The following is a 15,903-nucleotide window of genomic DNA, read 5'->3' as shown; positions in this document are numbered from 1 at the left end:
ACGAGAATTGACTATCTGTTCTGCTCGGACTCCCTCCTCTCACTGACACAGGACGCAGTAATTAATGACATGGCGATATCGGACCACTCTCCTCTCTCCTTATCCCTTGACTTCACCGGCTCCCCTACTGTCCCCCTGATATGGCGGTTCCCCTCCTTCCTGGCCAACAACGCTGACTTCAATACGTATCTTAAACGCGCATGGCGGGAATATTCTGACTCTAATGCGGATCACTCCTCCCCTCATTTGTTTTGGGAAGCGGGCAAGACCTTTCTGAGAGGCCGTATCATCTCCTACGCGGCGGCGTACAAACGGCACGCTAACAGCGGCTACAAATCGGCGAGCGAACGTCTCCGCGAGGCACAGCGCAATTTACTCCTGGTGGACATCCCGACAGTCAAGGAAACCTGGCTCCTAGCAAAAAAGAATTTTGATGAATGGGCTGATGAAGTCGAACGCATCCGCACGGCTCACTTTGCCGCGTCCTTGCACAGGTTCGGCAACAAGGCTGGCAAACTGTCGGCGAGAATGTGCAAGGGTCGGCCGTCCCCCACACATATTGGGTCTCTGCGGGACTCCTCGGGCATGGTCGACTCATCCCCTCAAGGCGTGCAGCGTATCATGAGAGACTTTCACTCTTCGCTTTTTGGTCCGGAAGACGTGGATGACGCGTCGGGTGACATGTTTTTGTCGGGCACGGGACTCCCTCGCATCAGTTCTGCACATCTGGACGCGTTAAACGCCCCGATATCGGCGGAAGAAGTTGCACACACGATAAAACACCTCACGGCTAGTAAATCACCTGGTCCAGACAGCCTCACAGGGGAATTCTACAAATCAATCACGGCTAGTCTGGTTCCTACTCTGGTGGCGGTATACACGTACATATGGGACGGCGGGCCCTACCTACCGACGGGTAACCAGGCTATAATCAAACTGCTTGCAAAAAAGGGAAAAGACCCACTAGAACCGGGATCCTATTGCCCTATCTCATTACTTAATCTCGACGTGAAAATCTTGTCAAAAATTGTAGCCTCGCGTCTGGCACTTATCATGCCCCACCTGATCCATCCGGCGCAATCCGGCTTCACTAAAGGCTGTTCGGCCACGGCTAATATCTGAAAAGTGTTATTGGTACTTGAACAAGCTCGGTTGCACCCCACCAAAGACCTAGCTGTAGTCACTTTAGATGCCGAAAAGGCATTTGACAGAGTCAATTTTGTCTGGCTGCGTAAGGTGTTAGATACCATGGGTTTCCAAGGCCCGTTTGTCCGACTGATAACTTCCATGTACGCATCCCCGACTGCTAGACTCTGCGTAGGGGGTTCCATGACTGAGGACTTCAGACTGTTCAAAGGCACACGCCAAGGTTGCCCACTGTCTCCATTACTGTTTAATCTGGTGATGGAACCCCTGTCCAGCTATCTCTCCGGTAAAGCCCCCCTACACGGGGTCCGCCTGGGTCACCACGACCTGAGGATCTCTCTGTTCGCTGATGACGTTCTCCTCTTCACCTCCTGCCCTTCTGACGACATTCCCACGATTGTCTCCACTTTTGATGCCTTAAAGAAATGCTCGGGCCTCAAAATTAACTACTCCAAAAGCGAGATTCTCCCCCTGGGTTCGGGCACAACCCGCGCATGGGAATCAAACTCTCCTTTTAAAATTGCGACACACTCTATTACCTATCTTGGTATAAAAATTGGAAGGACTCCCGCATCTATTTACACTCTCAACTACCCGCCGTTGTTTGCCAAGATTAAAGGGGAACTGGAAAACTGGAGGGAATTGCCGCTGTCTCTCTTGAGGAGATGCCACCTGATAAAAATGGTCAGTTTTGCCCGCATTTTGTATTTCCTTTAAACTCTACCATTATTGATTAAACATAAGGATGTACAGGATCTTTCCAGGGCATTCTCCCGGTTTCTTTGGAGAGGGAAGAGACCTCGCATCTCCTCAAAAAAACTGTGCCTCCCCAGGCGAGACGCGGGTATAAATTTTCCTGACTTGCGATTGTATAACCTATCATGTTTATTGAGAGTGGCATTGGATTGGATATCTCGGACTTCGCAATACTCAAATTTTGAGTTGGAATCCTAGATGTCCGGCCCATTCACGTTAGTCGCACTCCTCCATGCCAAATGGGTCCAACTTCCACCTGCACTACGTCATAACCTGCTCCTGAGGGATACGGTTATTGCGTGGAGGGAAGTGAGGAAACTTTTAAAATTGCCTTTGTATTTCTCCAAACATCTCCCGATCCGGGGTAACCCTGCTTCCCCCCCCCCCCCCCGGCTTGGATCATGCGGTCTACAAAGGATGGGAATCGAAGGGACTGGTCAACTTCGTTCAACTTTGCAACCCACAAACGGGACTCCTGCTTTCTTCCTCTGCAATCTCAGAGACACACGATTTGCCACCCTCAGATTCTTTCTACCTGACGCAATGCCGCCACTTTATTCGTGGCACCTCAACCAAGCCCGACAACAGGTTCAGACTCTCACTCATTGACACCTTACTGGACTCTGGCAAGTACATCATCTCGTATATCTATAAACCACTTATGCAGCACTGTCCACCCGCCTCCTTTACATCTTCTGCTTCGAACTGGCTCAAGGACTTCCCGGGAGAGGACACACTACCCAAGATGATTAGCGGTCTCCGGACCACTCTCGGACTCACCCCTAATTCTACCTGGAAGGAAACACAACTTATAATCTTCCATAGAGCGCATGTGCCTTTCTTATCGGACAAGACAATAACGGATGCTCATAAATGTCCTCTTTGCCTTGCTGAGCGACCTTTCCTTTTCCACAAGTTTTGGGACTGCTCACTGATATCAGCGTTCTGGGACCAGGTCCTAGCATTCATAGCAACAGTCACCGAAAGACCCTCTCCTCTTGCTCTTCGGATATTGGGACAAGCGTCTACAGAAATGGTCAAGCACCTCAGCCGATTCATCTCGTCTTTGGATCCTAACCACCTTGCTCATTGCCAGGCGTTTGATCTTGAAACAATGGATAGCAACCTCCCCCCCCCCCCCACATATCTATGTTGCGGTCAGAGCTAACCACACTCCTTTCCATCGACCGCCTCAACACGGACTTTTTGGCCCCCTCTGCGACCAGCACCTTTCACGCCAAATGGAACATTTTCCTAAGCCATATCTCTAAAACTCTGGACTCCCCCCCTGATACCTTCATTTTCCAATTACATGACCCCCCCCCCCCCCCGCTGGTGCAACCCCTTCTAAGCCATCTCCTGCCCAGTACTAGGACATTGATTTCGGACCCCCCCTTAACCCTATTTCTCCTCTTCCTGCTCGTAATGTTGTTTATTTTACCGCCATGTATCTGAAAATGCTTGTTACATGTTTTGTTAAACTTGAAAATTTTAAATAAAAAAAAAAAAAAAAAAACTGATCCTTACACCCATAGCAGGTACCCCTATTCAATTTTTATTCTACCACATTGTCTGGTCAATTCTATAAGAAAAGTGTTTTTCCTCATCTGCTTAATGTAGCAAAATCTCTTTTTCCACATGTCTGGAAATAAGCCATCTGTCCCGCTCTACTTGATTGGACTAGAGAGGTGGATAAGATCATGGAAACATTGGGTAAACCCGGATAAAAATCAGCAAGATAAACTCAGGGATACTTGGGCAGGTTGGATGTACTACTCCATAATACAAAAAGTGGTCACCTCCCCCACCTATAATTGGTATTGATAGTAAGGAGCACTGGAAGGGCAAACGCTCATCAAAAAAGCAAGGGGATTTCCAGTCACTACTTACCAACCAGCCAGCGACCAACCGAATAAACCTGCCTAACAGTATGCATTAAAAACCAGGGGTTTAGTTGCACACATTTGCAAATACATGCGTAAGCTGCATGCCATGGTAAGGCACCCTGATATCTGCAGATCCTAACTCTACCATTAAAGAGTCTCTAAAGACTTTTTAAAGGTAGAGTTAGGGACTGCAGATATCAGGGTGGAAAAAACTAGAAAAAGGGGGTTTGTGCACCTGCGCCTATGGGTCACCTCAGAAATAAAAAAATTATTAAATATGTGCACCACAAATTTCTATAGGAATTAATAAATAATAAACAAGTATAAATGTGAAAAATGTGTAAATAAGATGTGCAGCCGCAAAAAAACTCCTCCTGCCACTGAGATAAAATAAGAAATAAAAAGAGGGGTAATAATATACTCCACGTTTTCTGCGCTTGCAACTAAAATGTGTAAATGTGAAATGGTGATTAAATTTCAAAAATATATAACGATACCATGAAAACATATAAAGCCCGCACGCATCATAGACCCTAATGCAGTATGTAACAAACAGGCTCTGAAAGGAATAATGATATAAATAGTCCTTATTAAAGATAACAATTATTAGTGTTCATAAAGATCAGTCTATGCTGGGTGTAATAGTACACCATGCAGGGATGTAAATCCAAGGTAGGAGCCCAAAAACAGATCCAGGTAGAGTATTGCTTGAAATGGAAAGAGGCGAGGGACCACCGCTGTGCTTGGGGAGGGGGGGGGGGGTGTGTCAGAAAAACTCACCAGAAACGTTGGATCCCCTCCTACCTTACGGCAGGGGGATCATTCAGGCTTAAAGAAAGCTTATTCCTCCTCCCAGTGCATTCGCGGTGCCGCTGGTCCTCCCGCAGTTTCTGAATATGGGTTCTCTTATGTATCCCTGTATATAGACTCCGTGGGTATCGAATGTCAGAAAATAGGAAGCCTCATAGTGAAGTCAAGCATGTGCTTCCATGTGCTGGATCAAAGGACAGAATTGATATCAGGGTGCCTTGCCGTGGCCTGCAGCTTACGCATTTATTTGCAAATGTGTGCAACTAAACCCCTGATTTTTAATGCATACTGTTAGGGAGGTTCATTTTGTTGGTCGCTGGCTGTTTGGAAAGTAGTGACTTGAAATCCTCTTGGTTTTTTACTACTCCACTGAGAAACCGGATACCTAAATGTTTATGGCACAACCTCACGATTAGTATTTCTACAGACCATTATTGACGCCCTTTTGTAGACTCATCCTCAAAGTTATCCTTAGGCTGGGTTCACACTTATGCGAATTGGATGCGGGTTTCCCGGAGTGCAAGAGGACACATGGTCACACAATGAGATTAGAGGAGAGGCGGTTTAACCTTACGCTGTGTAAGGTGTTCTTCGCTGTAAGGGCGGTGAGAACGTGGAACTCTCTTCCACAATGGTGGTAGCTGAAGGGAGTATGGCTACTTTTAAAAGACTCTTGGACGTGCATCTCACAGATCACAACATTCAGGGTTATGATAAATGATCAGGCCACTGACACACACACCTGTATAGGTTGAACTGGATGGACTGTGGTCTTTATTTAACCTCAACTACTATGTAACATATCTCCGGGGTGGCCGCGGAGCACAGGGCCAGGCTTTGGGGTGTGCGAGCTGTGCGGCCGTACAGGGCACCATGGGCAACATGGGCGCCGTGCGGCCAGCACAGCTCGCAGCCAGGGCCGGTACAAGGGGTGGGCAGAAGGGACTACAATGAGCTGCCTGCAATGATGTGCCAAGTGCGTTCCTGCACCCAGCACAAGCCTGGGACCCAGCCTTTACTTCCCGTCAGGTGAAGCCGCAGAGTAATCTCTGCCTGACAGGCACTTCTGAGTCCCAGCGAGGTGTGACGTCACCGAGATGCCAGCCGGGAGGTGGGCTGGGAGAGTACCATAGAGAGCAGCCGGGCAGCAAGTGAGTGCGACTTAAGAGGAGGAAGCAACCGGGCAGTGAATGTAAAAAGTAAGCAGGGGGGCATCTACTGATTATTCAGCTAACTGAGGGGGGGTCAGAAGGGTGAGGTTAATTAATTATCAATGGTATTTTATATATGCAGCATGAAGGGGATTAATGCATTAGTGACCATTGTCAGTTAATTAACCTCTTTATGTTGCAGCATGTAGGGGTTTATCAACACTGACACCACTGCCACTAATGCAGCACAAAGGGGTTATTTAACGGACACTGGTTACTAATGCATTAATACCCTTCATGCTGCATATTTCAAATACCATTGGTATTTAACCTCTTCAGGCCCGCGCTATAGCTGAAAGACGGCTACAGCGCGGGCCTTAATTGCCGGGAGAGCATACATTTACGCCTCTCCTGTACCATGACCACAGCCCTGCATGTACCATGCCCACAGCCCTGCATCATCCCCGCAGCCCTGCATCTCCTACACCATGCCTGCAGCCCCTGCATCTCCTGCACCATGCCCGCGGCCCCTGCATCTCCTACACCATGCCCGCAGCCCCTGCATCTCCTGTACCATGCCCGCAGCCTCTGCATCTCCTGCACCATGCCCGCAGCACTGCCTCTCCTGTACCATGCCCACAGTCCTGCATGTACCATGCCCGCAGCCCCTTCATCTCCTCCACCATGCCTGCAGCCCCTGCATCTCCTGTACCATGTCCGCAGTCCCTGTTTTTCTCTTATGTTATTGGGTGCCCCAATACATCTGATACATTTTACTACTGTCATTATTTGGGCTGTATTGATGACTATGTTCTACTGATATACACAGCATTCATGTTATTAATTACAATTGGATGTGTAGATTGTGTACACAGGAGCCTTTTATTTCTAGTTATGTCCAGCCTGCTACTCAGGTATGTGACCTCTATGCTTTTTTTTTTTTTTGTATTGTAAAGCTTTAATAAAAACATGGTTAAAAAAAATAATACACAAGATAATGTATTTCCTGGAGCCTCTTGTCCTCATACCAGGCAAAGTAAGACTTGTAATGGTAAATCTTGTGGAATATGGATTTTCTTGCTCTGAATAAGGAGCGAATAACAGTCATAAAATGGGATTTTTTTACTCACCGTAAAATACATTTCTCAGAGTTCATCGATGGACACAGCGCTCCATAAATCATAACTACTGGGTTATATTGCCTCCTCCAGGAGTAGAACTAGGCAGAACAAAAAACACTTGGCTACACCCATGGGCTGTCCTCAGCTAATATATAACCCCCCTCTCTGCTCTAGGTATTCAGTTTAGTAGCAAGCATTATTAGAAGTATCAAAACTCCTTAGAGGGGTGGGTGCTGTGTCTGTCAAACTCAGAGAAATGGATTTTATGGTGAGTAAGAGAAATGGATTTTATGGTGAGTAAAAAATCTAATTTTATCTTTCATTTATCGATGGACACAGCGCTCCATAAATCATAACTTCCACGCGGGATACTAAGGACTGTAGGACCGCCATCAGCACAACCATGGGAAGCTTCGGTTCTGAGGGATCTGCCACCTCTACGGGGGGTCAGTACGGGAGATGTGACCATGAGGCTCCAAAGTTTTGTCACCTTTTTGCTTGCTGGAACTCTGAGCAAGTGGAACTTGACTAAGTGCAGGTGAGGTCCTTCTTCAGATGCCCATGCCACTGCCTGCATGACGCGGACATTCCCTACATCAACAGGGTTCTCTCAGGATCCAGCACAGGAGTGATGTCAGCTTGAGGGGGACTGTTGAGGACATTTGTAGCTCTGAATTAATGGTTCCCCAGTAATGGCATCTCTAAAGGGATTCAGATGGTGGACTTAGAAGAGCATATCTTGCTTCACAAGCCCATTCCAGTTCAAGATCTGCAAAGGAAGATAGGTGTCTTCAGTATCCTCAGTGATATTTCATGGCGCAGTGACACTCTGTGGCGGAGGGACTCACTGCATACAAGTGGTGTATATTGCTCACCTTTCCTGCACTGAAGGCTTCCTTTTTTGTGGACTTTATGGACTTTACACATTATAACTTGTGTTGTATTTAGTCAATTATAGCGCTGCACTATTGTTTATTTATTTATTTTATTTTTTTACAAAATATAAAATGACTTCAATCAACATAGTAGTTGCAAAGCAAGGACACGCATGTGTTCTAGATGTGTGCTATGTCTCCCTCCCATCAATGTTTTGGTGCCAACCACAAGGTTAGTGTGCATGTGTTTTCCTGGAAGGCGCATTTACCCCTGGATGCAGCCATTGTCTGACAGGAATTGCTATTATTCCCAGTGATTGTGAACCTTACCCTTCACAATGGCAATTAACTGGCTCCTAGGGAGCATATAAATTTAGGTAAAAAGGGAAAATCATATGCTCTCCAGGAGCCAGATATTGGCCAACATTTGTAGAAGTTAACCCCCAGTAATTACAGTTTTTAAAACACATAGTAGGGACAGCCAGAGATTCATCTCCCTGCTATTAATGTCAGCTGAAACATGAACTTTCATTAGGAATAACGAAAAGACAGGATATAAAGGATGCAGAAAACATTTATTACAAGAACTGTAGGGTGCCAGCAAGCAGGAAATGTCATCAGTTGTCTGCATAGCCTGCCCATCTGAGACATCTTCCCGCATGAGCAGGATTCTGGGGCAGAAAGTTACATGTCAGTTTACATAATTAAGGAAGGTATCCTGGGGTGGCTGGGCCATTTTCTGGCACGTAGGAATTTTTCTCAAAATTTATAGGATGTCTTCATCAACTGATGATAAAGCCTGCCATCTATGTGCACGTCATGGTTACCTTCCGCACCACACTGTGGCCTTCTTCTCTTCCTTTAGTACCCTAGGGTGATAGACACAGATATGTACTTACATGTATCAATAGACATACAGAAAGTTTGATTTTAATAAAGAGCGATACATACCTGCATACTCTGCAGAGGCGGGTGTGCTACTGCCTCCTAGGAGTCTACTGGTGTCAAAGGATGCGATTGCCTCTCTTCACTCCCCTCGCCTTCCTCCTATTTAATCCAACTGCTTGTTGTGCTTTTAAATAAAAATATATACTGTAAATGAACAACACTAAACACTTGCATTTACATTGGCTTAGCAATATATGATGCAGTTAATATAATCGTCATTTATGCATGGTCTAGCCTAACCTGATGTGATCCTCTTGCTGTGGCTCTGCTATGGGCAAGCTGTTTATTGGCGATGTCATGGCGGAAACCGAGCGACCTCCACTGCCTGGTAAACTCCTCACCTGAAATTTTCAGATATGTCAAAACAGAATGCCCAGAATAACATTCTGCTATCAAGTTTTAGATACTAGAACTACAAAATGGGCAGGGGTAAAGGAAACGCACAACATCAAACTCTCAATCCCCAAAAACATGCTTTAGTGCTTGCAGTACGTTGCTGCAACCCTCGACAAGGCTTACACACTGCATGATCAGGTTCATGGTCTGAAAATTCTGTGTGTTTATTTTCCTGCTCTGTGTCATCCATAATGTCAAAACGTTTGATCTCTGCAGGGAGGAAAGCTATGCCATGTCTGATGTACATCAGATTGTGGACGGAAAATACGCTAAGTGAATGGCAGTTGTTTCAAGCGTTTCACTTACCGCTAGCTACCTTGCAATTAAGAGACATCTTTAAGTCCATGCTATGTGCTAATGTATACTACTTTCAGCATCAACTGCAGATTAAACAGTGACCGAGTGCTTTGTAGTACCCTATCAATATGAAGGAGGAGAGGCATATGCGGTCTTCCATGCAAGTGAACAGGAGAAAGCACAGGCACTGTGTAATACATTTGGACACACCAGGGACATGTTAAGCACAGCTCACTAGTGTTCTACGCTTTTCTTCAATTAATTCTCTACTTTTTAAATATAACATTACATGTCAACGTACAGACAAATAGTACCTCTTAGATGCTTTGCTCTGACGTAGGTGGTCCCTCTTCTTATTAACGAGATCCTCAGATTTTAGATGCTTGGTGTCCCACAGATCAGGGTACTGTTCAACCGCATCAATGAGGTCACTTTGGCTCGCATCTAGTCAGCTTTGTAAAATGTTGTCTCGTACAGTGCATATGGTACAGAGAAGTGCCTTTTGACAAGTGCAATGTGCTATACGGTTTCCGGGGTATATGAATAGTCACATTGCGGTGTTTTTTTTTTCACTGGCAGGTTTTAAAAATGCCTGCATATACATATGCATGCATTACATGTACGTGTGTTTATATTTATATATGCATACGTTACTGGCCTCGGACACAGATTTAAATGTTATAGACCTAAAAGCAATGCATGATTACTGATCCTTATGAATGGTGCGCATGAGCCCAAACAAAACAATTCACCTGCATTTTTTTGTGGCTGTGTATGCTGACTGTTGTGAAATGCTGTCATATCTTTGTCTGTGCAGAGGACTGGATTTTGTTTTCCAGAAGCAAAAATGACACTGCATATTTACTTGCAGACGGGAAAGGAAAGTGCTTATGAAACAAGCATCAGCATAAAAAAAAAAAAAAATTGTTTACATGTGATATTGAAAGCGTGAAGTGCTGCAAATAACAAAACAATAAGCCCCAGGTCTCAAATATAGAAGGCAGAACCCTGCTAGCTTTGTACCTGACACAAACAATTCCTTGAGTACCGTTCTTCTGGTACCTGCTGCTCTGAAAGCCGTGTTTATTCAGCTACCCTACCGGCAGTGTGTATGTGAAACACACAGGAAAGCATTGTGCGTGTATAGCACACTCTATGTCTGTGTTGATGAAGCATCTATAAAAACACATTTTCATTAATACCCAGCAAGGCTGTTTTGGATGTCTGCTTAATTGCTGCAGGCTGACATCTTTGTCCTTCTTTAATTGCTGCTGATTGACATTTTTGTTTCTAAGCATTAAGCATATGTTTAGAAATTAGTCTCTGTGATTTTAATACAGGGTGCTTAAAAGAAAAAGCTATGTTTAGGTTTGCTCAATTATGTCAACAACTCTTGGCAGAAAATAATTTGTGCAGAAATTAGCACTTAAGAGCCACCCAGCTCAGCGCTGAGCCAGCCGCAGGGCTCCGAGTGAGTCGCTGGAATGAAAGCCTGAATTAGTGCCATGATTACGATTTGCCATGTTTAACATCCATTAACATATGTGTGGTATACGAGCACTTGAATGCGATTTAGAAAAAAAAAAAAAAGAGAGACATGGGCTGAATGGAACGCTGTTTACTTACATTTATCCGAGTCATTTGGAAGGAAGTCGTCCTGTCTATTATTTAAATGGAGATTCGGATTAGCAAAGTGGTGCAAACCTCCTGGTAGACAGACATTTGTAATGCGTAATGGCGGGGGTTTGGTCAAGATGAATGTGGAGACTGGATGCACTGTCTCTAGCACAGGATTTGGACCCAATAATGCCTAGTTTAGAACAAAAGCAATTATTTAAAGAGTATGTCAGCGCAAAATAAAAAATATGCCTCTATACGCTGTACATATTTGCAATAAATGCCAATTTTCCCATGTTCTATCCCTTTAAAGAAACTGCAAGTACAGAAAAAAAAAAACATGTTGAAGTGTCGTAAATGTACTTAGCTCTTAAGTCCTGTTGTAGACTGACAACACAGAGTTTTTGGGGAACTGAGTGGTGTCAGTCCTGCTCAGTTGTCTTGCTAAACTACTAAAACCTGCCCACTCTCCTCTCATTACAATGTAGACACTAATCAATGTTTGCTTGCAAGGTACGAATTGGGAGGACTAAAGCTGGCCATAGATGGTTTGAATCTTGGCCAGTTCAGTAGGGACCGGCCAAGATTCGAACCATGTATGGGCAGGCTGATTGTACCCAAATTGATCGGAAGTTTATCAGATTTTACATGCAATCTTTGCTAGTGGCTATTATTGCCGCTAGCAGTAATCACTCTGTTCTCCTGGTGTGGACGACTCCCCCTGTCCGTGGTTGCAGGCAAGAAAATCGCTCAGCCTATGGCTGGCTCAAGACACAGGACAGCTCTGAATTTTTTGGCAAGATAAATAGATATATTTGCAATTACAAATACTACTTTCAATCATATTTTTAACAGACCAAAAGGAAGCAAATAACAGAAGATCGTTGTTAGGGATAAAATACCCTTTAAATGCAACATTTTCTGTAATTTTTTTCTCTTAAATTAGGTTTTTACAGCATATAAATTGGGCCAGGGAAAAACCCTATTTTCTATAGCACACTGCAGAAAACCAAGGCAACTAAGTAGCAATCATCTGTCATTGTTATGACAGGCAAAATAGATTTGGATGTACTGGGTTCTGTATTTTGCACTACATCATTGCTGTCTGAAGTGCACTGTTCTAGAAGTTAAGGACAAGGTTCTCAATGGAAAGCCCTCATGTTTGTAAAAGTCAACTGCAGCAATGATTTGAGTTCACTGGGAAACTTAGAATAGCCAGCGGCGCACCGCAACGGGATACCAATCTAGACTTCTTTATTGTAATAGAGACAGATACAGTCACAGGAATCAACAAAAGGTTAACATGTTTCACACATCTTGTGCTTAATCATGGTTATGATTAAGCACAAGATTATGAAACACGTTAACCTTCCATTGATTCGTGTGACTATATCTGTCTCTATTACAATAAAGAGGTCTATATTTGTATCCCATTGTGGTGTGCAGCTGCCTATTCCAAGTTTTCTTGATTATCGCGATGGCAAGCCAGGCCAGCACCTGTGGGGTTACCTGCTGTGGGATCTCCTCGGCTCACCTGGAGCGGTGATTCCTCCTCTGCCTTCCTGATTTGAGTTCACTGCACTAGGCTCCGGTGAGTGCTCAGGAAAAAATCTTGAGCCACCTCAATATATGTCTATCATTTATCTGCTTTCATATCCCGTAACGCAATGCTTGCATTACCTTTCTCCTCTGCTTTATTATTCTACAAAAGACCACAGTTCCATTGCCCCCTCCATCTTTGGTAGGATATTGTATTACTATTATTCTCTTTTTACATTTCTTACATACATTCAGTGGGTTATGTGGTTATGGACTTTATTGGTCTGTTTTTTCATGTAGGATTGCAAAATTAAAGCTTAACTTATGTCTTAAAGTTTTCCTGAGCACCGAGAGTACAGCTATCACTACATTTACAGCTTTCTGCCAGGAGAGAGACTGCCTTCTCATACAGAAGCAGCTCTACCTGTCCCTTTCCTCTGCTGCCCATTTTCAGAAGCCTTTGCATTTTAAAACCAGGTTCACATAATACAAAATGCTCTGTGATTGGGCAGGAGGAGGGGTGGGCGGAGTGGCTGTGAACATTGGCTGCAGGAGCTGAGACCAGAAAGTCCAGTTCAGAGTGCTGAAAGTATAGTGATAGCTGTAATCCTGGCATGAAGTAAAAATAAAAATTGTAAATTAAAGAGATAAGTCAATGAGGTTGCATACACCTCGTTGGACTTAACCCTTGGTAATCCAGAACATTTTAAAAAGGTGCTGAATTTCTGTAGTACAGCTTTATGTACATTTCTATTTAACCAAGATTGAATACACTACAGGTGCCCCAGCCCTGGCTCACTGGTGCCTACTGGGCAGCCAGTATTGAATATGTTTTCTTTGCCTTGGAACTTACCTAGAAACAGTGAAGATGGTCATTAAACTGGTTTCTACAACATAAATGGTTTAATTAATTTTGTTCACCCTTTGTATGCCTCTCATTCAGTGTTGTTTATTTTTGTTGTTTGACCTTTAAAAATAAATCTTGCTAAAAAGAACATTAAATGTGGTGCCATAATTTTTTTAAGGGGGCTTTAGGGAATGCTGACTTAAAAAAAAAGATTGAAATAGCAGTAATCCCTAGTAGTCTCAGACCATTTTCTTTGAGGGTAATCTATGCCACAATTTGCAGGTGCACACTCTGAGATGTGCACATATACTCTGGTCATATATGCCTGTACAGTATGGAACTAGGGATTCTTTGTGTCAATTTTATTGGTTTATGGGCTAAGGTTGCGTTTGTCTACTGTCTAATGGATTTCTATTAAGCTGATAACATATTTTCATCTATTAGATTTTTTTACAATCCAATCCTTTTTTTTCATAATTCTGGCCTTGCATTAGGAAAGTGACAATCAGTTTAATTTGCCCTAGGAAAGGAATTGGCTGGCCGAGGTATTGCTAAACCAGCAGTGACATTAACAAGAAGTAGGTGTGTCACAATACACATAATATTGCTAGGTTTTAGCCTCATTATGATCTGTATAAAACAAGTCTGTACACTGAAATAAAGACCTAGTTCTTTAAAGACATTATAGTTACTGCATTCTCAGTGTTACATTTCTACAGAGATGCTATATGCTACTGGGGTGCAGTTTTCCATTTTTACATTAAGGCAGAGCTGATTAAAATAAAATAAAGGCAAAGCCTTCCACTTGGAACGAACTTGAAGCAATTCAAGCAAGTTACCAATTATTAAATTTGCTAATATCTATGCAATGTATACTGCTGACCTGGATGGAGCTACTAACATATACAGGAAATACGTTTATCGGGTGTTTGTTATACAGTGTAACAAGATAGTCTTGTCTTTGTTATGCGGAAGCTATAGTGCAACATTCTGGAAGTCAGTAGTTATAAAGGAAAATTGTTATACCGTTGTAAACTTGGGGGTGACACACATTTTCATACAATATATATTTATTGCAAAAAAAGGAAAAGAAAGAAAAATAGAGCTCTAACTGCTGGATGAATGCAATGCGGTTTGGTATTTATATGCAATATTTAAACTAGAGATCGACTGATTATCGGCAAAGCCGATATATCGAGGGGCGATCTGCACTTTCCCTGGTATATCGGAATCGGCCCCTGAGGTTACCAATATTGCCCATATTTCAGCAAAGTGCTTGTACCAGAGTGATGCCTGCAGCTAGAGGCATCACCCCGGTACCGGCGTCCATAGCCGACGGTCGGCTGTCCTGTAATGACAACCGATGTGGCTGAGAAGCCGCTTGGCTGTCATTACAAGGAGCGGGAGGGGACGTCCCCCCTCTCCCGCCACCTTCCGCGGCTCGCCCGGGTCTCCCGTCCCACTGGGAGACCCGGGCATCCTACCTGCATGGCCGCCGAAGAGAAGACCCGATCAAAGCCACATTCGGCTCTGATCGGGTCTCCATGTAAAAACCCAGAAGTGACATCACTTCCGGGTACTTGGTGCCAAATTAAAAAAATTACAGCATTCAAAACAGCCAAACTTGGCGCTTTGAATGCTTTTAAGTGCAGATGAGGGGTTTGGGGGGTCTTTTAGACCCTCAGATGCCTCCACAACAGTACCTGTGCAAAAAAAAAAAAAAGGTTTCTATTGCTGTCTGGGCCCCCATTAAGGGGGCCCTATTTGTCCTGTTTACCATTACCATTGAAAGTGAAAGTAAAAGAAAATCCCAAATTTTGGGTCGTCCCCAGAAAAGAGGGGAAATCTTCCAATGGGGACACTAGTTCTGGTGACCTGGGGGTCCCCAAGGGATTTCCTTCATCTGTAGGGATTTCCTCTCACTTCCTGTTTGGCTATGGGACACAAAGTGAAGTGTAATCTTCGCAAAGGGACACAGATGGCAAAAAAAAAAAAAATCGGACAGGGGTTATAACCCTCCCTTGCTCTATCCAAAATTAAAAGAAAAGTTGTGCCCATGGTTCTACTTTAAGAATTTACCAAACTAAAAAAAATATATTTACAACATTTTTTAGTCCACTATTTGTTCACTTTAATAAGAATAACATTCCAAAATGGCTTGTGTAGCAGATTTGTTTTTTGTATCCATTTTGATGAAAGTGGAGGTTTCCGTTAAATATACCAACTTGATAACAATAACTATAAAGATGGCCATACTGTACACTTGACAATTTTGCATATTTCAGTTGCCTTTTGACAGCAAGGATTTCCTGGTTTCACGTAGCTAAAAAATGAAAATTGGGGTGGAAATTGATTTACAATGCTTTATTCTGAGTGACATTCAGGTGGGTAAAATATTTCTAAAGCACATTTGATCCTTTTGTCGCTGGAAACAAGTAAAAGGTTGTTGGTGAAAGCTGATCGAAGGATACTAAACTGAAAATCTAATTTTTGCACATAAAAAAGGAAACTTAC

At 43.7% G+C, this 15,903-nt stretch overlaps 1 protein-coding gene across 2 annotated transcripts in view; it reads right to left on the bottom strand.

Annotated features, from left to right (window-relative positions):
• LRRC9 (leucine rich repeat containing 9) overlaps nucleotides 1-15,903 on the bottom strand; it is a 174,702-nt gene that overhangs the window by 16,579 nt on the left and 142,220 nt on the right. For both annotated transcript variants that reach the window (XM_082275541.1, XM_082275542.1), the window contains exon 30: nucleotides 11,013-11,196. In XM_082275541.1, coding sequence (XP_082131667.1) covers nucleotides 11,013-11,196 — 184 coding nt within the window. The remainder of the gene's footprint in view (nucleotides 1-11,012; nucleotides 11,197-15,903) is intronic.

This window comes from Pelophylax lessonae, assembly GCF_965119305.1.
Source record: "Pelophylax lessonae genome assembly, chromosome: 13".
NCBI classification, from domain to species: domain Eukaryota; kingdom Metazoa; phylum Chordata; class Amphibia; order Anura; family Ranidae; genus Pelophylax; species Pelophylax lessonae.
This window is presented reverse-complemented; position numbering and strand designations above follow the sequence as displayed.